Source organism: Python bivittatus, unplaced genomic scaffold, assembly GCF_059951505.1.
Source record: "Python bivittatus isolate LINGU-HERP-01145 unplaced genomic scaffold, Pbiv_v1 ctg000840_np1212, whole genome shotgun sequence".
Lineage (NCBI taxonomy): Eukaryota > Metazoa > Chordata > Lepidosauria > Squamata > Pythonidae > Python > Python bivittatus.
Genome location: NW_028277113.1, coordinates 35298539 through 35325716, shown reverse-complemented (window position 1 = coordinate 35325716; position 27178 = coordinate 35298539). Strand labels below are relative to the sequence as shown.

General features: G+C 36.4%; 1 protein-coding gene across 16 annotated transcripts in view; it reads right to left on the bottom strand.

The window, feature by feature from the left end:
• GREB1L (GREB1 like retinoic acid receptor coactivator) overlaps window positions 1-27178 on the bottom strand; it is a 183866-nt gene that overhangs the window by 91144 nt on the left and 65544 nt on the right. For 11 of the 16 annotated variants that reach the window (XM_025165066.2, XM_025165070.2, XM_025165068.2 and 8 more), the window contains exons 2-4: window positions 16579-16681; window positions 1543-1714; window positions 957-1154 (exon numbers count right to left, since the gene is read on the bottom strand). In XM_025165066.2, the coding sequence (XP_025020834.1) occupies window positions 957-1154; window positions 1543-1711 (367 nt within the window). In that variant the 5' untranslated portion in view covers window positions 1712-1714; window positions 16579-16681. Of the gene's footprint in view, window positions 1-956; window positions 1155-1385; window positions 1456-1542; window positions 1715-16578; window positions 16682-27178 lie in introns of those variants that run through there. The other 5 variants (XM_025165074.2, XM_025165069.2, XM_088130744.1 and 2 more) reach the window with 3 other exon arrangements.

The following is a 27178-nucleotide window of genomic DNA, read 5'->3' as shown; positions in this document are numbered from 1 at the left end:
TCCCCCATACAACTTGTTAAAATATTTTTAAGTCTGGTGCCATCAGAAAGACAAACCAGACTATATCCAAATATATAATCCTAATTTCTTACTTTAACTGTAAAGTTAACTAGAATAGTACCAAAAATACATAGCCATCTTTCATTTCTGGGCTAAGAGAAATACTGCCTGACTTACTCTGTATTTTTAGAAGATTCTGAAAACAATTTTCATAAAGGACAATGTTTGAAATTACTTTGCATCTTAAACATGTTAACTAAAATTATTATTAATCTTTAAAATATATGATTTAAATTGCCTGTTCTTCCTGGAACACTTTCTAAAATGCCCTTGTAGAATACAACAATTGGAGCTGTTTCCAATATTGCTTGTTGCCCAAGTAACATTGCAAACAGATTCAGATTTTAATCTTGCATTCAGTTTGCATGCAAGCAAATCCCATTTAAACAGAATAAAAATGCTCCATAATGGAGCACTAGATATTTTAATGTTGGAAAGTACTATAAAACCTTAAGATTTATTAAATAAGGCTTATTAGGTGAAGCTGTTATCCTATACCAACTTAGCTGGAAATATTCCACTGAACCAAGTAGGACTAGCATCAAATTAGAAACAGAGATTTGCACTGTCTTTAAGAAGTTACATGACTTTTTTAGATTTTGTTGTAACAAACAAGAAAGATTATACATTCATATCCCAAATGTATCTTTAGTCTAATTTCTTTCTTTCTAACTTTGGGCTAAATAGTATTTTGCAGGATCTGATCCTTTTGTTAAAATAACAGAAGCAGCTGACACCATCATAAAGCAAACTCTGCTCTTTTCCTATATGCCTGTGACATCACAATGTATATACAAAAGAGGCACAACTGCTTTCATCATTTGACAACTTCCCCCCTTCCCCGTGGACACCTCTGATTCTGCATGATGTGTTAGATAAGGAAGATTTAAACCAACCATCAGTAGTGCAAGATCCTTCTGGGGCAGGCTTTTGTGCATACGGGATTGGCGGACTATTGGAATCAGACATGTCTTCATCCTCCTCATCTTCTTCTGTTTCATTAATAGTTTGGCTAGTGGAAAAATCCAAGCTTCCATTCAAGGTGTAACGATGCATCAATTCTTTGTCCAGCTCTTCCACTTTTGGTTTCACATCTGGAATGTATGATTTTTAAAAAGTCAAACATGTTTTTTTTTCTTCCTAGCATTTTTCCTGCAAGCGCAGGGTCTGCTTTTTTTTCGGATCAACCAAACGTTGATCCATTGGTTCTGACAGGAATTGACCGACCAGCTTGTCACCCGAGCCTGGCATCATGGGCTGAGAGACAGTGACTGGCCCAAAGTCACCCAGCTGGCTTTCATGCCTAAGGCGGGACTAGAACTCACGGTCTCCTGGTTTCTAGGCTGGAGCCTTAACCACTAGGCCAAACTGGCTCAAAAAGTCAACCACATAAACCTGTAGAAAAATATACTTCTTTAAAGTTATTTTTTTTTAAAAAATAAACATTTTACATAGCATAAGAACAATTAGAATATGCCATACTTGCTTGGTTACCTTCCGGCAAAATAGGAGGCTGCTCAGGATCAAGATAGAGCTGGGAAAAGATGGGGCGAGGAACAACGCTATTACATCGGAGAGAGGCCTCTATGGAGTTGTGAAGGGCTTCTTCAAAACGGGCAGATTTCAGTTGCCCTGCATAAGAATTCCCCATGGTCTGTAAAAAAGTAAAAATAAATAAGTTAAGCATTTCATTCTTTTATTATGGCAAGCAGAAGTGATGTATGAACCAACATTTTGTAACATTTTTAAGGATGAACTATTAATAATGGTAAAGAAATAATTAAAAAGCCATCTTGGAAAAGGACTGTTTGTTCTTGATTTTGTTTAAGTCTGCCAGTGTGCTTTTCACTGATAAACCTCTTTTCTGTCACTGCAAATTACCTTAATATCTCTCTGTACATCAGTGTAAATTAAAATGGACTATGACAGATTTCAGGTGCAGCACAGGGAATGTTCAGACAAAAGTCAGTATGTGGAGACCTTCGAGGATAAATACTTAAAAACATTATCTATTATAGGAGTATTTCCTTTCTATCTTTACTTCACAGATATGTGATAGCAATTTTGTTTTGGCTGGACTGGCTTCTTCACCCAACTGAACATCAAAATGTCAATGAAATGGAGGTCACACAAAGATCTGCCTGGAAAAGCATAACCTATTGTTTCAACTTTAATTTCCCAGCTGCCATGAATGAGTTTCATGAATTCCCAGTTGTCATGAATTCACCAGATTGCTGTCTAACGTGTGTATTGTGGGGTTTGTTTTGGGGGGGGGGGATAAACCAAAGAAATTGGACATAATTCCCAGACAAATCAGTTAAATACATCTGAATACCACTGATTTGAAGGGACAGAGAACTTAACTCATCAGTTTTAAAAAGACTTTCATGCTCTAAAATTGCTATTGGATTGCTTTACAATAGGAGCGTTTCTGTTTTGTTTGATTTTGGGTTGTTGTTGCTGTTCCAGAGATCTAACTGGAATACAATGTTAATAGCTGAGTAAAAGTCAACCTTAAATCCAACAATAGATTTCATCATCAAATAATTTTCCTTGCAATGCAAAACAAAGAGCAAAACAAAAAACCCGAACAAACCAAATCCTTTAAAATGTAAAATATATGCAAATGGTTCAGACTTCCAAATCACAGCATAACAGGATGAACGAACGCTGCTTCCTTAAAATGCCCATGCCCTGAGCTTGAGAAAAACCCTTTGGAAAAGCAATGGATTGGCAGTAGCTTGCACAGCATTCAGTCTGGGCTGGAGATTACTATGGTCTTCCATTGGACAATCTCCCTGTTGCCCTGACCTCCCAGTTTTCTTTTCCCCAAGGTCTGCTGCAGCCACCATTACAGACCTTTCTCAGTGACATATCCCAATGGGTTAGGGTTAGTCTAACAGCTATTTGGAAGCTGGAGGTGAAATCCTTCTACCTCAAATGACTGGAAAAAAGATGAAAAGGTACACTGGTGGACTTTTTGGGGAAAAAAGCCCAGAAGAAAAGCAAACAGCTTAAGAAAAGAAAAACAGTAATTAAAAAGACATTTGTGCATGTCAAGAAAATGTTATAACCAATATGCCACGAGAAAGACCATGTTGATGAAAAGCTCAGAAAATGCTCGGGATTATAGTTAAAGTAATTTCAGCAGATGACTATCTACTTGATGGAAGTACATGCATATGAACACTTTCCATCAAAATGTGTGAAGTTCAGTTAAGGACAGACTTTGCTGTGCATTTCTAAATAGTTGAATTTGAAGATATGATCTACTACACACCTCCCCACATAATTAATGGAGCTCTTAGAAGGAAAAACTCAGTTCAGATAAGCCTTTGAAACATCAATAAGCTTATGACTTCAAATATTATTTATTTGCATTTGATGTTGCAATTGAAATGGCATGTGAATTACAGCAACATACTGTAACTGTAAGCCTGAAGCAAATTTTCCAGGTATTCTTCTGGGCTGCCATAGCAACTTTAATTGAGTTTAGTAAGATGCATGGTACTAAATTATAATATAGGCATATCCATAATGTTAGCCCCTGCCCTCAGTAACACAGTGGCTACATAATATCATTATATAATTCAGTGTTTTTGAATTTGCAGTAGCATTTATTTAGCTTTATAAAACTATTGTCCTTTCTTAAGATTGTCAGGATTGTAAGCCCTATGAAAATCAACAAATTTCATAGATACACCTACTTCATATTTTCTTTTCAATTTCTTCCCCCATCTTCCCAGCTTCTATATATTTTGTACGATTTACCACATCCCTTCAAATTACTTAAAACGCCTGCTGTGATTAATATCTTCTAAAAATTCACAATTGTATAATAATCCTACTCCCCACAGTAAACCATTCTTTGTGGAAATGCAACTGATTATTATGATTACTAAGGATGCTACATAAAATTCTTAACAGAAGTTCTATCTGGAAAAACTGCCAAATATTGTTGGGCTATAGCTCCAAGATCTTTGACTACTGGCCATGCTGGACAGTACTGATAGAGTAAAAGATCACATTTTCACTCCTGGTCAGCTGAAACAATGGCCGAATACGCCCTTGGAGAAGGACCAAAAAAGGCACAATGGCCATCCTGTTTGTCCTTGAAGTGTATTATTCATAACTTGGACACTCTTATTCATAACTTGGATATGTTGGATAGATTATTCACTTGCTTTTTCTTCCATGTCCATTTTAACTAAGATCCATTCATGATGCTATCAAGAAATGGTCTGTCCAACATTGAGAACCTCTTATCACCTTTGCATCATTCACTAATTCTTTCAGTATTTCATCATAAACTATCAAATCATCATGCATTACATTTATATTTATTCCTTTGCCATGTGTACATAACATAGACCTCTTCTTAAACCATGCATTTCAAACAAATATATATTTTTCTAAACAGATAATCACCAAAGGATGATTATCATCATTCTAATTCATTCTTGGGTCTCTGAATAGCCCAGGGTTTTTTAAAACTCTCTTCTCTAGGTCCCACTGATCTTTCATGTCAACTAGCATAATGTTTTTCTCTTGGATCTTATTCATTCACAGCACTGAACAGTTCCCCCCCGCAAACTCATATATAGTTCTTTTATCATTACAATTCACTATAGCACAAATGCAACTATCATCATTCTATAGATTCCTACTTTCATATATGCCTGTAACATCCTGATTATTGATTAACTGATTATCTGCCATAAAATAGTGTTAACTCTTAGCAGCCACATAGATGGAAATTCTCCAGGATGATTTTCTCCAACTTGATGCTTCACGTCCTCCAACAGTACACCCATTGTCACCATGAGTCTATCTACTTGCTGCTTGTTATCCTTTTCTTCTCTTTTCTTCCACCTTTCCCAGCATTGTAGACTTCTCCATAGAGCTAGGTCTTTTCATAATGTGTCCAAAATATAATTTGAGCCTTGAGAGAGAACTCTGGTTTGATTTGTTGTATCATCCATTTGTTTGTTTTCTTGGCTGTCTGTGATATTATTAGGAGTCTTATACAAGCTCAATGTTCAAAAGCATCAATATTCTTTCTCTTCTGCCTCTTCAAAATCCAACTTTGGGTTCCATATTGATTGGGTGCCAATCAAGTGTTCCTATCTGAGGCAACAAATTAACTGTGCTGAGTAGCTTGTGATGTCTGCTGACAGTTCTTAGCCTCAAAGTTACTTGGTACTATATTCTATATATTTGTCAATTACGGATTAAAGCACCTATCCCTAGCCTATACTTCCAGAATGTATTGGACTTCAATTACCATAATTAACAGCACAGAGATTCAGGCTATGTTAAGAATAACAGGAATGTCAGGAGGGCTTCAGGTTGGGAAAGGTTGGAAAGTGGGTAGAAGTACATTCTTAGAGATACAGTAGCCATTTCCATCCTAGAAAGTTTCTATATACAGCTACTCTTTTTTTTCCACTTTTTTTTTAATGTTCATTATGTCCCTACCCCTCATTGTAGTCTCTACTTTTCCAAAATAACGAAGCCTATACCTTCTTTACTTTATTAAAAAGTATAATGTTAGAACCTTGATTAACCAAAGCCATGATGGGAATGGAAATTAATATCTATGGATCAATTTGATGATGGTCCTGTCATATGGAAAATTTACAACTTGGAATGTAAGGTAAGCCAACAGCAAAGTGCATGAATTAACAAATAAAATGAATGAAAGCAAAGTAGATGTGTTGTGTGTTCTTGAAACTATAACAATGGGGAAGGATGTTATAGTTATGAATAAAGGTACTGCATTCATAGTCAGAAAGAATATATACTGTAGCAAAGACAGCGCCTGGGTATAATGCAGTCAATGACCAAATAATACCATTAGCAATACCAAATTTTACTGTGAACAACCATTTAATATGGCAGTATCTTAGTTTATGCTTCAGCCACTAATGCAGAAGAAAAGGAAGAGGTTGATATGTATTATGATCAAGTTCAATCTGAAATCAATACAGCATGAAAGCAAAATGTGGAATTCCAAAATTGGAAATAGTAAGGAGGAAAACATAATTAGACTGTATGGAAATGAAGCAACTTTTTAGTTCCTGCAAATCCAATTATTTCTTCTTTGCTAACTCGGTCTTCAAATAACCAAAATGATGTTGTATACATGAACATCACCAGATGGAATATTCAGAAATCAAACTGATTATATTACTGGTGCAAGGAGGTGGAAGAGCTCAGTTATAACAACAATGACATGGCTAGGGGCTGAGTGTGAGAAGAACACAAACTGCTCAGCAAATCTGGAGGATAACATTGGCCACCAGATTGGAAGAGATCAGCCTACATTCCAATAGCAAAGAAAAGAGACTTAACAGAGCATGGAAACTATCACACAATAACCTTAATTTCACATGTCAGCAAAATGATGCTTAGGATTATCCAATGCACTTTAGAACCCTGCATGGAAACAGAGATGTCAGATGTTCAAGCTGGTTTTAAAAAGGCTGAGGAACAAGAAACAGTACCATGGATGCAGAACAGATAATTGAGAAAGCCAAACAGTACTAAAAAGAAGTAAATATGTGCTTCATTGATTATAGAAAGGCCTTCAATTGTGTTCGTCATGCTAAAGTGATGAATGTCCTTAGGAAAATGGGAAACTCAGAACATCTCCTTATTCTCATGCGAAACCTATACACAAGACAGGAAGCCACAGTCCAGACTGAACATAGTAAAACACTAGCTCTAGGTTGGCAAAGAAGTGAGACACGACTGTATACTCTCTATTTATTAAATGTATGTGCTGAGTCCATATTAAAGGAGGCTGGATTGGAAGAAGATGACCATTGTTATAAAATTGGTGGAAGAAATGTCAATAATCTGAACTATGCTGATGACATTACTCTGATAACTGAAAATGAAAATTATCTGCAAGCTCTACCAATGAAAGTCAAGGAGCACAGTGAAAGAATTTGGACAAAGATTAAATATAAAGAAGATCAAACTAATGACAATAGGTATTGCAACCTGCTTTAGAACTGATGATAAAAATATTGAAGTAGTGGATAGCTTCTGCCTTTTAAGATCGACTATCAACAACAAAGGAACCAGCAGCCAAAAAATCCACCACAAACTAGCAATTGGTACAGTAGAATGAAGTCCTTGGAATAGATATTCAGATACTGGAATATGTCTATACCTACAAAGAGCAGAATCATGCAGGCAAGGGTTTTCCCTGTGATACTCTATGGAAGCAAAGGTTGGACTCTGAAGAAGCAGGATAGGAAGAGTATTGATGCTTTTGAACTTTGATATTGGAGAAGACTCTTGAGAATATAATGAAAAGCCAAGAAAACAAACAAATGGATCATCAAACAAATCAACCAGAGTTTTCACTTGAGGCACAAATGACCAGGCTCAAATTGTCATTCTTTGGATACATTGTGCAAAGACCTAGCTCTCTGGAGAAGTCTATAATGTGGGGAAAGTTGGAAGGAAAGAGAAGAACAGGATGACCAGCAGCAAGGTGGAGGGATTCAATTTCAGCAGCAATGGCTATACCATTGGAAGACCTGAAACCAGGTTTTCAAGGATTTATGCTAGATTCAGATAGGAAATAAAAAGTCCATACATGTAATCTTTTAGAGATTTAAGGATGCTGGTATTAAATTTATTATCTATTTGATTTATCCTGCCTTTATTTTTTGTCAACTCAAGGCAGAATACATAACTAATGCTACCGCCTCCTATTTTCTCTACAGCTGGTTTCAATTTCTAATCTAAATTTGTGAAGTTTTATAAATCTCTCTTAGTATTTTAATTAAGATGGAAAATGTTAGTTTCATTTGCAAATCTATCAGCAAGGGCATTTAAAAGAATAAGTCTGGCACCATCCTAAATGTTCTGGAACAGGAATTTTAGAAGAAAAGCTGGAGGATGTCAGGATGGTGAAAGTACACTTGTTAAGAAAATGATAGTTAAAACTGCAACAAATGGACTCAAATGGTTAAGATTTTACAATAATCCCTCACTTTTCTTTAGTCTATTTGAGTATTACCATCTATCAACTATATTGCTCTTTTGAGCAGTCATGTTGACATTCTGCACCATTCAATTATATAGCCATGTAATAGCTAATTTATTTAGATGTGGCCTGAAGATCCTTTAGAGGCAGGTGACATCACTGGGGATGAGATTTTCCAAATTATAGGACCACCACATTTGGAAGATATCACACTGGGGAACGTTACATGAGATTCTAATTATGAATTCTTAAGGAACTGCTGAATCATGTAGAGCGTGGGGAAAAAGCAAAGGAATATTCAGTAGGGCCTCTCTACAACTGTACTTTAAGAGATAAGAAAATCATCCTACTCGAGGGATATGTAATGTTCTCTCTGAATGTTTTTGATTTCAACTACCATCTACTTTAACAGGCATGGTCAATTGCAAAGTATAGTTGGTGTCATAATCTGAGAGATCTGTAGATGACATGAGGTTATTTACCCTTGTTCTACTAAAATTTCTCTGCCAGAACAGATTAATATAACCAAGAACAGCATGTAGATGTACCTAGATCTGTCTTAATTAACCTTTTGTCTGTGAAATCCTTGGTGCCCTCTGAACTTGGTTGTTTGTTTGCAGATGTTTCATTGCCCAACTAAGTAACATCATCAGTGCAACACTGCATGGGTATCCACTTTGTTGGAAGATACTGTATAGGCAGTCTGTTTCCTTTTTCTGGTGTTCTAGGTTGCTGCAGTGCACTTGTACTTGTCTGAATAATGTTCTTACACAGCTTCTCTTGTGGGAGGTTGGGTTGTTACTTTGGTAATGGAGCATTTGGTTAGTGTGGGTTGTTTTTCAATAGACTTGCATTTCTAATTTGCCATCGTTTCCTCTGCTGATGAGGGTATCCAGGAAGGGTAGTGTGTTGTTTTCTTCTTCCCTTGTGAATTTTATTCCTTTGAAGATGTTGTTGATCGTTTCATATGACTTCTCTAGTTGTTCCTTTTTTATGACGACAAAGGTGTTGTCTACATACTGGAGCCATACTTTGGTTGTATGTATGGGAGTGCTGTCATTTCTAGATGCTGCTTTATGGTCTCTGCCATGAGTCCTGAGAGTGGTGATTCCATGGGTGTGCCTTTGATTTATTGGTATATTTGTCCATCAAACTGAAAGTAGGTAGTGAGGCAGAGGTTGATGAGGTCCATGATTCTGGGTATTTCAATCTTAGTGTATTTGGCTAGGTCAGGTGTGTTGTGTAGTACTGCAGCTATGGATTATTTCACTAGTTCTGGATCTATGGACATAAAGAGTGTTGTGACATTGAATGAAACCATAATTTAATCTTCTTTTATTTTTAGATCTTTGATTTTCTGGAGCTGCTGCATATAAACAGGGAGCAAACCCCCGCACTCACTCTCACTGATGAATGTTACCTAGTTGGGTAATGAAATGTCTGCAAGCAAACAACCAAACTCAGAGAGTACCAAGGACTCCACAGTTCAACCCTGAGCTACATATATTCTCTTCTATTATAATTTTTTGTCTTCCAAATGTGCTGCACTACAGCTTTAATCATTCTAGCCAGCTTTAGCTTCCCAGGGAAGATGGGAATTATAGCCTTAACACATCTGGAAGACATTGGGCTGGGCAGGCTGATTTAGATGGATTGTTGTATAATCTATGAGAGAATTATAAAAAATGTGGAGACATGTTATGCTATTCAATAACATTATTTGGAATTTAACATTTAATGAATTCATTGTTACCTGCCAAAAGTGTATATAATCTCAGTATAAATAACAATATATTGTCATTTCAATTATAAATGTGTAACATTTAGCTGCATTTCTTTATAATGTGTCATGTCAGTAGAAAAATACTACAGTGGGACAGTGGCTATTTATTTATTTTTTAATCATTCCCTTCCACTTCGGTGAAAATAAATGCTGGCTAGTTGCCTATAGCTAACCACTGGGCTTTTTTTTCAGCAAAAATCACTTGATATAAGGAATCTTTGTTACACCAATATAAACCACCATGTGATCCCAGGTGATCCCAGATCAACACTGTAGAGACACATGCCAGAAAATATGTTTTAAAGCTAGTCAAGAGGTAGCAATCTCTGTATGTCACCAAATCTCATAGCAACTCCTCCATGTCTATTTTCACCATCTACATCTAGCTTCTTATATCAAAACATCCAACCAGGTATTCAGTATAAAATCTCTTCAGTATAAAAACTCTCAGAAGATTTCCTGTGTCAAGCAAGTGTCATTTTAATCATTTATTTATGAAGTATCAGCTGCCCAGGAACTGTTTCAAACAATCTCTAAGCCATATGAAGAAATAACACAGAGGTCTTCCTAGAGTGCTGGGTATAATAATTCAGCTATGAATGTGAACTAATCAGTACGAAAAGACAAAGTATACTTTATTTCCCAGTTACTGTCCTCACAAAGGAAATGTAATAATAATGCATGTAATAGTATTCATGAAACTTCTACTTTGTAACAGACCATTACTGTAATTGATCAGAACTCATAAATAAAAGCATGAAATGGTCATGCATATACTGGTTTCATATACCATTAATTAGTAAGAAGATGAGACATTTACATCATCAGGAGAATAAAACCAGACAAATATATGTCTCTAACTCTAGATTGGAAAGGGGCAGGGGAATCTCCAAAAATGAAATTTAACTCTCAGCAGTTGCAACCATTATGAGCAATGACGCAGAAAGCTGAAAGTTGTAGTTCAGCAATATATACAGGGAAACAGATCCCTTTCTCATGTTCAGTTATGATAACTTTAGGATTACCTTATCTACCCATTGAACAGAAATATAGCTTTTGATAATAATTCATACAAGTTATGAAACTACTTTAAAGTAATTTTTATGAGCTTTGTAATTCTCTTGGCAAGCGCAGTCTGCCCAGGCATGTCTAAGCATGAATTTCTTGTAACATAGTTTCCAGTCAATCAGTAGGATCTGGACCAAATTTGGAATTAGATCAGTGTGGAAAATTCAATCCAATTTACTGAAAGAGTTTTTATTACTTTTCTGATTCACATTAATAATTATTTGTAATGCCAGAATTCAGAAAGGTGCAAAAACCATGCCATTGTATATTTATTTTTTAATTCTTTTGGGAAGACTCTTCTTGTTACTTTCAGAAATCCCACTTCATTATTAGTCATCCAAAGAGGAAAAGAAAAAGAATTAATGTTATTAATAAACGAGCATTACATACCACATTACACATCAGCAATGGTAATCTGTCAGACATGGGGATTCTCATTTATGTATTATAATCTTTTGTAATTTAGCAAATACTGATTATCTGAACAGTGTCCATTGAATGACACCTTTCTGTTGTGTATCAATCTCTGCAGTCAATTCTGAGTACTTATTAGCTGCACTTCTCAAGGACTCCCTGCAGATTCTCAACAGAATCTGGGCCCCAGGAAAAGATCCATTTCCAATGAACTTTCACTGCCGCCACGGTCTAACAAAGAACAGTTTTTGGCAACTGAAAAACCATCTCACTTAATAAATAAGTTGATCAAGAAGGGAATAGGTGATGATGTTCCAGCGCCATGGCAACAGAGATGCTATCTCTCACCATCCAATTCCAGTATATTCCACAGCAACAGAAAGAGAAGAGTGCCTTTGTCATGCTTGGATAACTTCCCCATTTCTTTCCAGGAATCCATGTAGAATAAGGGAAAGAATATGGAAGAAAACAAGATGCAGTAAGGCACAACTCACTCTTTCCTATATGTGAGACCAAAGATAGGGTAAAACAGGAAAAATGTGATAGTAACTTTTGATATTTATGGTTCACAAAGAGATCTTAAAAATCCAACAAAAGGCAAAGATTTCTTAATACTCTCAATAAAGCAACAGAAATTGCTTTTTAAAACTATATCATTCTCTTCTTTCCTGAATGGTACTGTTTTCCAATTCAGCTACCTGTGAAAATTAGGGTCAGATTTATTAATTACAGCAAAAGGAATTATACTTATGCATATGTTCCTCTTTCACGTCTTTCCTCGCACATGAAAAGGAATATCTTTTCTCACTCCTCCCACTGCCTGATTATGTCAATGTTGTATTTGCAACTTTGTAGCTACAAAAAGAACCCACAATCATTTGAAATCTTACTGTTTGAAAAAGAAAAAAGAAAAAAGAAAAAGTTGGTACCTAACAATACATGCATTCTTCTTTTATCTGAACATAAAACAGGCAGACAGTATTAAAATAGACAGACAAATAATTTGTCTCAGACAAAAATAGCCATTCCTATATTGCTTAGCATATTCCAACATTTTTGGGCAAGTGCTAATGGTTTATTCTCCCCTTGTATTTTTAATCTGAACACATGTCCCCTCTGTCTTTGTCTCTGAGTTCTAGTTTAAATACAACAAAAAGGATTGGTGGCTGAAGACTTCCATTCTAAATTGTTATTTTTAATAAACTGAGGTCCTTCCTTTTAGCATCTACTTAAAAAGAGCTCTGTTAAGCTGAAGTGAAGAACTTTTGATGTTCCACTCTCATTTCATCTAAGACAAAAAAGCAAATTCTACTCTGTTTTCTTCCAAATAACAAATGATTTAAAAATACTTAATCTGAAAGGAAGAGAGATCAAGTCTTACGAGGATGAGCGAAAAACAATTTAAAAGCCTAAGTTTGGAAAGCCAAAGAGGGCAGGGCTTCCATTCTGTAATTTGGTTTCCCTGCCTTTCACTGAATGTACTACCAAAGCTGCAAACATTGGTAAGGGTTGTCCTTTCAGTTAGACAAAAGCAGCATTCCTTACCTAAATCAGCACTTTTTGCCACCAGACTCATAAAACCTTCCCACAGCAGAGATTTCAAGAAAACCCTTTAAAGGTTTTAGGATGTCCCTTCTTTTACTAAGTAACAAAATACACCCCGCAGTGTCTCACTGACCCACTCAGCTGTCTTTTGACCCCTGCAATTGTTGCAACTTCACTTCGGGGACCAGAGAACTTAACTCCCATATCAAAAAGCGACTGTTGCTTCCTCTGAGCACCTGGTGAAACAAAATGCCCGGAGCCCCCCTCCCCCACTCCTGCTACCAGATGTTTCCAAAGCTGCCTTGGTGTCTGTGTGGCAACCAGAAAGCAACAATTAGGACCTGTATGATGGCAATGACCCTCTTATTCTACTGGGTCTATTGGGCCTCCTGGCCTTAAGGATACAGCAGGTCATAAAACAGAAATAGATCTTTGGCCTCCTGGAAATACTGCTTATTTAAGAACAACAAGGAACAATAGGAGTCCAATGTTCCATATAAAGTAAGTCAAGCCACTTCAACTAACCTGCAGCAAGAAAATATCATAAGTTATTTGCCCTCTCTCACTGAAATAATATACATTCTACATTTTCTCCTTCAGTTTCTCATACTGAATTTTCTATAGATTATATTTTACAGAAAAATCCAAAAATCTCTCATGTGCACCAAGTATTTGATTTAAATAAAATCTGTCTGAATTTACAAAATTAGTTTAGTTGAAGGAAACCTCAAGAGACATCACTTCTTCACAGACAGCCTCATCTCATCTATTATGATTTCTCAATACTCTGGTTTCATTTCAGATCATATAAATCATCCCATAAAAGGTCACTAAGACTCTAATTTGTGAGCCTTCTTTCCAAGGATCAATATTGTATCCTAACTTGTTGACAGGACACTTCAACAGACTAAAACACTATTTACACCACTCAGATTCGCTGTTAAAATGGTTTTGATTCTTAATCTCTAAATCAGTGACTTATTGCAGTAATGTGCTAGACAAGGGTGAATAACATGAAGCTTATACTATATAAGACAGAAGAAATGCTCCTGTTTGGAAAACTAAGTACAGGTGGTCCCCAGTTTGTTTGTTTGTTTGTTTATTTATATTTAGAATTTAGATACTGGCCAGCTCACAAAGAAGTGACTCTGGGCAGTTCACAATAAAACAAGAAATAAATATTACTTAAAATACAATAAAAACAGTATAAAATACAGTAAAAATACAATAAAACCAAACACATAAGCAAATAATAATATCTTACAAGATGCTAGTGATCAGTAAGCATATGGGAGCATCTTCAAGGTGCTAGCCACCCCCAGGGTTGGTTGCCCCTTTTTTCGCCCCATGCCAGTTGACAGAGCCAGGTCTTGACTGCTTTCCAGAAGGACAAGAGAGTTGGGGCCTGTTTCACCTCTGGGGGGAGGGTATTGCATAGGGCAGGGGCCATGGCAGAGAAGGCTCTCTTTCTGGACCCCGCCAGTCGACATTCTTTCATTGATGGGGTCTGCAGCATACCCTCTCTGCTTGACCAGGTGGGACCGGTCAATATAATGGGGGTGAGATGGTCCCTCAGATAACCTGGTCCCATGCCATGTAGGGCTTTAGAGGTGATAACCAACACCTTGAACTGGACCTGGAAGCAAACTGGGACCCAGTGCACCTCACGCAGCAAAGGTGTAACATGTGCCATCTTTGGGGCACCTAAAATTGCCCGTGCGGCTGCATTTTGAACCAGCTGAAGCTTCCGGATACTTTTCAAGGGTAGCCCCATGTAAAGCGCATTGCAATAGTCTATGCAGGAGATGACTAGGACATGAGTGACTGACTGGAGGGACTCCTGATCCAGGAAAGGGCGTAACTGGTGCACAACATGTAGTTGAGCAAAGGCCCTCCTAGACACGACTGCCATCTGCTCTTTGAGCAGGAGTCGTGAATCCAGGAGGACCCCCAGATTGCACACTGGGTCTGTCTGGGATAGTGCCACCCCATCCAGAACCAAAGATGGTAAACGTCCGGATACAGGGGAGCCCCCAACCGACAGCCACTCTGTCTTACCAAGTTTAAGAATGAGTTCAGTTCCCAAGGTCTGTCCTAAAGTTGAATTTACCTGTAAGTCAGAACAGTATTATTGTATAATACTGTATAAATAATATTGCATAATGAACTCAAACCATTGTGTATTTAACTCAAATTTTGCTTCAACAGGCTCCATTCTAACTATGGGTCATCTGTAACCTGGGCGTTCTTAATCCAGTGACTACTTGTATCTCAGGGGCCTCTACCACCAAGATCTGCTTTCCCCTTGAAAAAGCACGCTTGTGGATTTGGGAGTACTCATCGATCCAATTCAAGAACTGGATTTTAGTTGGTAATAGGAACTCAGAATGCTTTGCTTATTTTGTTAGTGTGCTAATCATGCCATCTCTCATCATGGAACTCCTCATTTGTGGATATATGTAGGACCCCTCACCTTTTATTAATAGTGTAATGTCATTTGATAAAAACATTTTTAAGCAGAACGAATTCTTTTTTGCTTTTTCTCACAAGACAGAAATGAAACTAATTACCTAGGGATGTGGTAGGCTCCCCATCACTGGACATTTCAAATAGAAGTTGAACAGCCATCTCTATGGGATGCTTTAATTTGGATTCCTGCATTGAACAGGGGTTGTACTTGATGGTCTATATGACCCCTTCCAACTCCCAAAATATTCCAAGTTAAGTAAAAATTAAAATTTAATAAAATCAGAATCATAAATTTTAATTTTTACTTAACTTGGAATATTTTAAATATTTTTTTCAAATAGTGCAAAAAAAAGATATTACAATGAAACTCTACCTACGGGAGATTAAGTATAAATATTAACCATATTGGTAATCACAGTATCATGTATGCTTTTAAATAGACAGGATTCATCCTCCATTTTTGTCTGATAGTCATAAAACATAAATCTTGATTGTGAAACTTTAAAAATAACCCTAGCAGACACACCAATATTTAGTTTGACTTTCCATGAAAATTATTTTGTTAATTGTTTTCAGCATACAGTATGTGAAATGTAAACAGCTTTATATAATTTAATAGGTAAATAGAGTACATATTTTTCTATACATTTTATTAACTGTAATATGATGTTAGTGTTATGGTAATTTCACAGAAACACACGTTAACATAAGATTTCAAGATCTGTGTGAATAAATTATGACAATGGTCCACAACATATATTCTAGGGACAACTGGTAATCAGTAAGGGTACTATAGGTTTGAACCCATGGATCTTTCCATTTTTTTTCATTAGCAAAAATCTCATTACACTGTCAATGTATCTTGCCAAAATCTTGCAAGATTTGATGAGCCCACATTTTAGCAACTGAAAAATGTTTTAACATATAAATTCATTTTTATTTAATTTTAGAATCCTGTAGATGCCACTTGGGAAAGGTCCTGTATACTGTGGTGAACGCAACCCAAGGCTTAAGTGGTGATCCTCAAAAGCTTTTGATGATGTTGTAGTAGTTCACATAAAAGAAAAGGCTGGGGGTTAGTGAAGTGAATAAAAACATTGAAATTAATAGTACAATTAAACAGCTTCATACAGACGTCATGTATCAAAGGACACAAAATATTTTTGTACTCTTGCTGCCACTGAAAATAATGTTACCAAGGATAAATGCATTCCAAATATGGAAACAATACTACCTTCTTGTATGTCTTTCAATCTTCATTAAATGCATTCATGATGGATGATTGTTCAAAGTTATTCTGCTGCTACTTGATCCAGGCAGTTAAAAATTTTAAATACCTGTGAAATAATAAAATAGTTTAAAATGGTACATGACAGATTCAAATCTGGATATAGCAGCAAATATTTAAGGACTGTACAAAAAAGTCAGAGCTTCTTAAAAGTAACTCTATTTTTTGTTCTTAATTGTTCGTTATTGCTTTGAGCTTTGAACCAATCCCCATTGGACTCAATAGGACTGCTAATCACACCTAGGGCTACTATGCATTTACTGTCAAGTAAATACATGTAAAAATCCCTGATCATAAACCTTGACCAGACTGCACTGGCCTATATGTTAATTTCCTCAAACAACTACTACAATAGAAAAAAAAACTGCAATCTTCCTCTCACAGTGTTGGAGACAGTGAGAATGTTAGACACACACACCATCCATCCATTATCTGTAGGTTAGGTCTTGGAAATGAAATACAGTGGTACCTCGGGTCACGAACTTAATTTGTTCCGCGACTCTGGTCGCGACCTCTATTGGTTGAGACCCAAATCAAATTTTCCCATAAGATTCAATGTAAATACGGTTAATCCATTCTGACCCCTACGAATTTGGTCGCCAACCGATTTTGGTTGCCAACCAAATTAAATTTTCCCATAAGGTTCCATGTAAATACGGTTAATCCGTTCTGAACCATATGTTTTTTTTTAAAACCACAAAAATATGACACAAAGTACAGTACAGTACACTATGAAGAGAGAGAACGCTAACCTTGCTTGAGGCGTGGAGGACAGGAAGGCGGGTGGGGAGGCGGTTATTGTTTGGAGGGAGAGTCCCCCTCCCTACAGGAAGCCACGACCACGTATCACGGCAGGGAAATGGCCGCGGATCCTGTTCGTCACCTGATGCAGAGTTCGCGAATGGAAGCAAAATTTTGTGAACGGTGCTGTTCGTGACCCAAATTGGTCATGAACAGAAACGTTCGTGACCCGAGGTACCACTGTATATATAGAAATTCAAGCCAATCTAGATGGTATTCTTCTTAATATAAGGAAATATACCTTGTTCACCAGCTGGTTCACCCCAGAGAACAGTCTCTAGCCAATTTGGATTTCAGGGAACTATAATTTCAATACTTCTTTCTTTCAATGTGGCCTAACAAAACCCTCAGATAAAAACCTAGAAACAAAAAATGTTATATATTTTTTAAAAACTATGAGAAAACATCCTTTGCATAGGCTTGTCATATACCCAGGAAAGTATTAAACAGTGGTTGGCCCTAATGAGGATGAAGGTAATACAGTGGTATCTCAGGTCACGAATGCTTCTGTTCATGAACAATTCGGGTCACGAACAGCACCGTTTGCAAAATTTTGCTTCCGTTCGCGAACTCCGCATCGGGTGACAAACAGGATCCGAGGCCATTTTCCCTGCTGTGACACGCGGTCGTGGCTTCCTGTAGGGAGGGGGACTCTCCTTCCAAACAATAACCGCCTCCCCACCTGCCTTCCTGTCCTCCACGCCAGAAGTCGCTTTGAGCAAGGTTAGCGTTCTCTCTCTTCATACTGTACTTTGTTTCATATTTTTGTGGTTTAAAAAAAAAAAACATATGGTTCAGAACGGATTAACCGTATTTACACTGAACCTTATGGGAAAATTTGATTCGGGTCGCGACCAATTTGGGTCGCGACCAGAGTCGCAGAACGAATTAAGTTTGTGACCCGAGGTACCACTGTACTTATAACAGACTGCAAGTTAAGAATTTTTCTTTAAAATATTTTCAAAAGTATGCAATAATAATTAGTATAGTAAGATCTTTGACTCTAAATAAAAGTAAGTCACACTACTGACAAAACTAATATTCCATGGTACTAGCTTACCTTATTAATATGTGAAGAGAAAAAGTTGAAATTATATACATATTTTAAGTTTACAACATTCAAGGGATAAATTAAGCAACATTAACTGTGCATCAACATACATGGGGTAACATAAGATCAAGAGGATAGCACTTCAAGAATATTGTGATTTATAATAAGCTGCAAATAACCAACATGCTGATGTCACTGCATAATTTTAAGTTTTTGTCTACACAAATTATGCATTTGGAAGAGGAACTTTTACTTGGGAGAAAATGCCTAAACTAGGAAATCAAACGCTGACTACAGTACAAGTCAATTTGAAATCTGCTTTCACATCCTCTTGCTGCAATCCTAAAACAGTTGAATTAAAAAGATTTCCATCTGAATTCCTGGCATATGGGCAGTCGGAGCAGGGTGGGAAAATAAATTACATTGTAATCTGAGATTACTTTTTTAAAAAAAGTGTATATGTGGTCTAACCACAGGAGGAAACCATTTTTTGTTAGTCTCAGCAATACAGAAGATTATCTAACACAAGAATGGTTGCAGCAGTGGAGGACAGCCAAGTTTTAATATGGCTACTTATAATTGGTTCTCATGTGGTTCACTAAATCCTGCCTAAGTCTTTATCTCCAAATGCTAAGTGGTTGTGTAATTCTACCTTCCTTTCACATAACTTGTTCTGATTTGGGAACGTTTAAATCAAGCATTATAAAACTGAAAGTTCAAGGTGTCCAGAAATATTTCCTTCTATAGGAAGCTTTTGTCTTTTGAAGTTGCTGCTGGGACTGAAACGTGACCTTGAATGGCAATTCTGCTAATCCAAATTTATCCTGTGTGTGTGGTGTTGTTGCCCTCATAAACAATGAGTAACAAGCAGTATGACTTAGATTTCAGGCAATGCACTTCCAACTGTGCAATATTACATTGAACAAAGTCTCTGATCACTTTCCACAACACTGAAAAATTTAACATAAATTAATTAGCCTCTCGATGAACAGAAGACATGTCTATCACTATATTGCTGGAGATCCTAAGGAGATCAAGCCAAACAATTTCTGATGTGCAGGTTGCTTCATCTCTAATTCATACCACTTTCCACAGTATCAAGTTTTACAACAATCACCAGTGATGATCAAAGTCAAGCTATATTGTTTCTGAACAAACTGCAAGGAGACCTTGCATTAAAAAACAATAATTAAAGTCCATAATCCAATTTCAACAGTCATAAAGGCTGAAACTACTATTTTTGGGGCCACGTGCTGAACATTTCACCTGCTAGTAATGACATCTTTGTATTGTCTTCTAATTACACTCAAAGCTAAGACCTTTGGCCCTGAGCCACAGACCTCTATTCAGGCTGCACACATTCTCTTAAGCACCCTGAGCCTTTGTTGTCATTCTCAGTCTTTCATCTATTATTTACATTCATTGAGGAGGGAGCTACTCTACCATTCACAAAGCTTTAAAGCTTCTAATCATCTTAATTTCTTTGGCTTTTCCACTCTTCATTCCCGCCTCATGGCTGAACACAGCAAGCAAGCAAACTGACAAAATCATTTTTCAAGCTGCTGGTTCAGATGGCTAGTCACAATCAGAGAAGCTTCTCGTAAGTAAAAGACACATTCTGCCATTTTGTCCTTACCAGAAAACTTCAACCTCAGCAGCTTTTTAAAAGTACGTGCTTCCATTCAGATACATATGTCAAATGCAATCAGCTGAACTGAAAAACCAGTTATTTTCTAAACTGAAATAATGGAGAATGAGTAATGCTAAAATGCTCACAATTTAAATGTTTTGGTTTCTTAATAAAGGAGTGACAGCTAATAGAATAATCAGGCAAAATTTCAAATTAAACAAAGCAGCATGCAACAAAACAATCTTTTTCAGAAGAAATATAACCATACAAAATGCAGTTTTTGAACTACAAAGTAGCCTATACTACTTTTGTAAATGATAAATTACATAAAGCCCAGCCCTGAAAAGCATGTTTTATCAATGTTACCAAGTATTTTCCTCCACACTGAGAGAAAACAACATAAAACATAATTATTGTTCCTAGTACTGTCGCAATGATAACAAAATGCAACTTTTTTAAAATGGAGGGGGTTGCCATGATTTCAATGGTCAGCTCTGATTATTACATTCTTTGAAATATCTAGGGTCCAACTATGACAATCGGTGACCCTACCAATGGGTACCTTGGTGTTCTCCTCCTAACAGTGTTTCCTTGTTGTCTCTCCCTTCTGAAAGCCTCCAGCCCCCTTGTCTTTTCTTATTTTCACCATTTGTTTCAACCAGCAGTTCACTTGAGACTCATCCATCTTAGGATGCCTCAAGTGACAGATGCTCTTAGAAATGACCATATTGCTCAGTGAACAAAAGATAACATCACCTTTAGGAACTCAAGGGAGGAATACAACAGCAGCCTTAACCATGTGTCCCTACATCGGATAATAAATATATTGCAAACCTCTTATAAATTAAAAAAGAAATTAAGAAAACACTTGAAAAGAAAGCTATCTTTTACTCTCATCAAAGCAGAATAAGAACTACAAACAATGCATCCTGGCAAAGAAACATAGGATTTATTCATTAAAAAAATTGTAGCAGTTAATCAATGACAGTGCATTCCCCATAAGGAATCCCTTAAGAAACAAAAATGTAACAATATTAGCCTGGATCCAGATTTAATTATAATGATTAACTTAAGCTCCACTAATATCAATAGTTGTGGTTAAATACAGACCCATTTTATTGACATACTTAAAAAGTGAACAGCTGATTCTAAATCAAAAGTTTAAACAGCAATTCCTAAAATGGGGGCAAAAATGATTCCTTCATTCCTTTCTACAAGGGAAATATCTGCATATTTTTCAACAGGGAAAGTGGAAACTCCAGCAGGACTAGAATAATGCAATTCGTATCATAATTTAGCTGATTTGGAAGGAACTTTAAAGCATACAATTTGTTATATATTAAAAGGAACAACTCCACATCTAATGAGAGAACTCACATCTTCTCTCGTGTGCTGACCTTTTTTTGACCATAGTCATACAATTCACATCTTCTCTGGTCTACCAACATTCACTTGTAAAGTAAGTGCAACTAGTCATTATAAAATGTGTGATTCCAGCAGTAAAAAATAAAGAGAAAAGAAAGAAAAGAATGCTGTGATGAGCTATAAATCACTTTTCTAACAAAAGAAGGTTTTATTAACAGCACCAAGCAACAAATTGACGAGATGCTATATATGAAAAAAAATAGCCCTCCATTGAATCTTAATGTGTACCTCTTTCTTCTATACAAAAGAACGTATATTTGTCCACATCATTTTTATATAGAACTTCAGAATAACTTTTGGCATGAAACAGGATCATTTGTTTCCCCCAATCTCCTACTTGTGGCCTTGCTGGAACAGAAGAAGGGAGAAAGTGAGTACAAGAATCCCAACTCACTATGGCTCATGCTTATAATAATAAACAAATTCTTACTGTTACACCTAAATGCAATAACTACATTTTAAGGTATTTCCTTCATGCCAAACCCCAGATAGAACAAGAAAACTACATTATAGCTGAAATATTTCTTCAGTTGATAGATGTAAAATTCTGGAGCCCAGATAATAATTTCAGTCATTAGTTTCAGGCAACGATGCATAAACTGAAATAAATGTAGAAGGCGAGGATTTTTTATGGAACTTTTCAATACAAAACTCTCTCTCACACACATACACACAGCACAAACACATACACAGAGTGAATAATAATAAAAAAAGGAATTTTTACAGAAAACACATAGTAGTAATAATAGTACATATCTACAGATAGGTGGAGAGAGTCACTGAACTCTCAGAACATGGAAGACATAATAACCATATTCCAACAACAGTTTTTGCTGCCAAAGGAGATTTGCAGTTTATTTCGCAAAGGTTTGCCCAGATGCAACAACAACTTCAAAAGCTCCTTATGGAGGAAGCAAGAATTTCTTTGCTTTAGGTCACCACAGAGCAACACTAGCTATATTTCCTACCAAAAATCTGAGATGCTTAGTAGAAACAGTACTTAGGCTAACAAGTCCATAATTTTTCATGTTACCATTTTCTAAAAGATCAGGCAATTACTTTTTCATACCACAATGAGCATAACAAGTAGTGAGAACCCTAAGTAATATTTCTTTCTGTAGACATCCTAGTAGAGGATGATGTTGATTTAATATTGTAGCTGTTTTTATGTCTTTTTTAGTTTGGTGCACCAACCAGAGTCCACTGGAGTTGGGTGGCCAATAAATTTAAATTTAAATAAATTAACAGAAAAGCTTTCAAAATATATCATAATTTCATACATGGCAAAGAAGCTTATCAGTAGGGCTCTGCAAATCCTTCAGAAGAGATATTTTCAATGTCAGTTATCTAAAAAACAGGGCTGCGAAAAATCCTTCAGAAGAACACGTGGGGGAGAGTAGCACCTCCCTTTGAAGCATTAAAACAGTTGCATCTTTCTGTAGGCTCACATGGCAGCTTTAGAGTTGTTTCTGTCTCTCTCTGCATGAACTAGAAGTGAAATTGCTGTGCATACACATATTACAAAGGCATCTGGAAGCGATTCCCAAAGCAGCCATGTAAGCCTGGGAAAAGATGCAGCTGCTTTAATGCTTCAGAGAATTCCAAAGCACTTATTTTGAAGGATTAACAGCCTTACTTTGCAGATAACTAATACTGGAAATAGAAGAAAGAGCTTAAAAATATATATACTGAAAATAGGCTCCTTCTATATTCACATGGGATGGATCCCAAAATGAGTGGATATCTAATGGTTTAAAATATTAATATTATTTAGCTTTATCTGAGTTTTAGTTTATTCATATATTACCACCTTCATTGTCAACCACAGGAGACAGATGTACAGACTGTCAAGAAGAAACTGCACCATTAAATTTAGTGTCAAGGAATACCCTGCCAAGACTGAATAAAGGCAAATATGGCTTGAGTCAACTTGACTCCTGGGGATTTGTGCATACAACCATGCAGTTTTTTTGGCAGTATTAAGGATGTGGTTTCCCACTGATTCTTCTGAGATGTTTTTAGACTTCCTAGTCTAGCCCATAGCTTGGATTTTCTGGTGGTCTAGAAGCACATTGTTCAGTGCAGAGGGAAGGCCAAAGCCTGCTTGCACAAATTAGTACTGTATCAGGATAAATGTTTGACTCCTTAAGTATTCAGAAGATGAGAACGTAACCTTTTTCATAATGTTATGGAAGGGTTTTTTTAGATGCTACCACTTATTTTGATATAAATTTGCAGGTAGCACAATATTTCATTTTGCTTGTTTAGCATATAACTCGGCTGAACTTTGTTTTTGTTATCCATTCCTGATAACAGAGTTACATTTTATAAACATCCAAATAGCACGTTTTGTGGTTCATAACATCCTACTCTATTTGCTAAAGATCTGTCTGCATTCAGATGAATCCATTAACAGCTCTAGAAAATATAACAAGTGGTTGTTCAAACACATTTCCTCCTATTGCAGGACTCTATTAGCTAAGAAGCTGCCAGGATAAGAACATGACCTTGACATGACAACTCTACTAACTCATGTCTTATTGGGTAGATTTTTTTCAAAGATCCTATTAAATTAGCTACTTTTAAGCACAATAGGATCAATATGAATGCAGGGGAAAAGGTACATCCCCCGTGGCCAGTTCTTATTGCATGATTGATCAAAAACAAAACAAAAAATCCCTGTAGCTTTTGAGATCACAGCTAGTGCCAAAATATCTCCCCTCGCCCCACAAAAATCCATCAAGTGAAACTCTGAAAGGGTTTACCCTTCACCAACCTATTTGCACTTCAAAAACCCTTTAAGTCCCTTCAGCTAAACCCCAGGATTTAAAACACTGAAAAAATAAAGAGGGGGTGGGTGTCATTTATCTTCCTTTTGGCCTCTAGTCAGAGCAGTAAAGTCTGCCAATTTCGAAGGGGGAAAAAAAACACACATTTTGTTTCAAAGAAAACTTCCAGACTCAATTCTTGCACAATTTATCCCTTTAAATCTAATCTTCAATTAAGAGATACAGTGCTCCTAATTGGCCACTGAAACTCACTGAAATATAATTGGGCAAGGTTGTATAAGGAGGGCACAGTCTTATCTTTTTACTCAAATCACATTATCAAGCAGCATGTCCTCATGCACAAATTAATTTAAATTAACAATATGCCACATGCTAGCCAATATACAAAATACATTTTATGATTTCTGCAGTCTAACATGAATGGAGATTTCATCGGTCACAAGGACCTTCTTAAATCATTGTGAAGGCACTCTGACTCCATTTATATGTTGTACTCTCATTATCAGATACATCCTGTAATTAAATTTTTGAGGCTTTTAAAAGTAAGCATATACGTAACTTCTGTTGTTACATCAAAATCTAGGTCTAGTGATTCATTATGATAGCCAATAAATACAATTATTATCAATGCTCATTTTCCTACTGATTTCAATGAATTTACTTTCAAATAAAGCTTTTTTAGCTATTAATTACATTTGATTGAGATAGATAAGTTCCTCAAATTATACAGTTGATGGTGAAAAGCAGTACAGCATTTATTTTATTTAAATAAATCCTAAAGTTTTCACACACTTCTCCACTCCATTTTCAAGGTGAAAAAGTAATGATAAAACCGAATTAGAAATTGCCCTATACAAAATATTGTCTACACAAATTAAAATAAAACATTTATTTCTACTTTTCCCTATATGCCAAAACTGAATACTGTAGCTCATCTACAGAAAGGAATTTGGAGAACTCAAATTTTTCTCTGTTCAAATCTACCAAAGTAGCTTTCTACCAAAGCTTCTTCACAATTCATGCAATTGGATGGGGAATGTATATCTACTTACTAACTACTTTGGGCTGTAAATTTATCAGTTAATTCCTATCTAGGACTTATCCACAATGCATTTTTGTCTAGTACTTTCCAACTCCTAAATCAGGACCAGATTAAGGCCAACTGATGTGTTAAGCACACCCAACAATGGAGCCCCTTGGCCCTTCTATTGCTTAACTGACAAGACATTAAGACTCAATAAGTGCTGATGGTGAAATAAGAAATTAAAAATTCAGTCTTCTTCAAGGGCATTCTCCAGGCTATATTAAATATAAACTTTTAAAATTTTTATTTGTTTAACACTAAATAGCAGTAAGCAATATAAGCAAATAATTTACTGTACTTATAACTAGGGCAAGAGAGAAAATGCAAATTTTCAGTACTTTTTAATGCATTTTTTAATAAAATTGTTATAAGGGAAAACTGCAAATACAAAAAATTATTGAAAACTAAAGTTGAAAGTGGCAGTGAAAAAGTTAAAGATAGGGGGAAAAATTTGGTGGCGACCCCTTCCTTTGATGTCATAAGCATGCGCTTATGTTGCTTAATGGTTAATCCAGGATTGTCCTAAGTATTCAATTTGTCAGTCAATTATGTGCTAAAAGAACATGAAAAAAAAGGTAACTCTTTATCAAACGATTTTTTGTTTCCAGTTTAAGAAACACAAACAGCAGCTTGGGTGCCAGGTACCAGTCTAACTCTCAAATCAAAATTTGGGATAACCTACAGAGTACAGGAGTATGAACCGCATTAGTGGCAGATAAGAGATGAAGTGCTGGGGGCCTGGGAAAACTAGTAAGCAGAAGACAACCATTCTAGATAAATACCACTACTAGAATCAGCAGTGTGAATTGCTGGAATCTGATAATAAAAAAAGTAGATTAGAGGTTGGAAATAAAAGAATTAAAATGAGGAGCAAAGAGGTAGTTTTGATACTTCAAGACATGATATTCATTAACAGGGGCACTGCTGGCATGCAAGGCACCCTTGTGCATACAATTGTTTAAATATTGCAGCTGTGTGCATGTGCTATTAGAAACATTTTTTAAAATATTTCAGCCATGCACATGCACACTTGTTCCCCATTAAAAACATTTTTTTTTAATCTTGCAACCCCCTCTCCCTCCAATCTGATGCCCTTGCATGGCATACAATTTGCATAGTGGGTTGTGGCAGCCCTATTAATTAATCCAGTGAACATTTACTGTGCAGTCAAAAACTTTTCTTTTTTTCTTTTCTATAATTAGCAAAGCAAGAAGTAATTTTGTATTACTTAACACTTCAAAGAAAAGATACATAAACCAGTACAGACAGTCCCCTACATATGAACTTTCAAGTTGCATATTTCCACTGATATGAACAAGATGGACCCGGAAGTCGGAGCCGGAAGTTGAGCCGGAAGTCAGGAGAAGGCACACCGCAAACTAACCTTTTCCTGCCGTCTCCCAACTTCCGTTCTGACTTCCAGTCCTGACTTCTCGCATGGTCAGTTGTTTGGCGTGTGGCAACTGCAAATTGCAGACTGCAATTGTCTGCAATTAAGTGCAAGAGTGCTGATGGGGAGGGAGTAGCATGAAGAAGTGGCAATCCATTATGATGCTCACAAAGATGGAGATATTGAAGAAAATGGGGGGGGGGAGAAGATGGTGAATGTGGCACGTTCTTATGGCATGAATCGTTCCACAGTCAGAACTATCATTAAGAACAAAGATAAGATCATGGAACATGTCAAAAGTTCAGTGCCTATGCAATCCATGATAATAAGCAAGAGGAGAGGTAAAGTGATGGAAGAGATGGAGGCACTGCTTGGC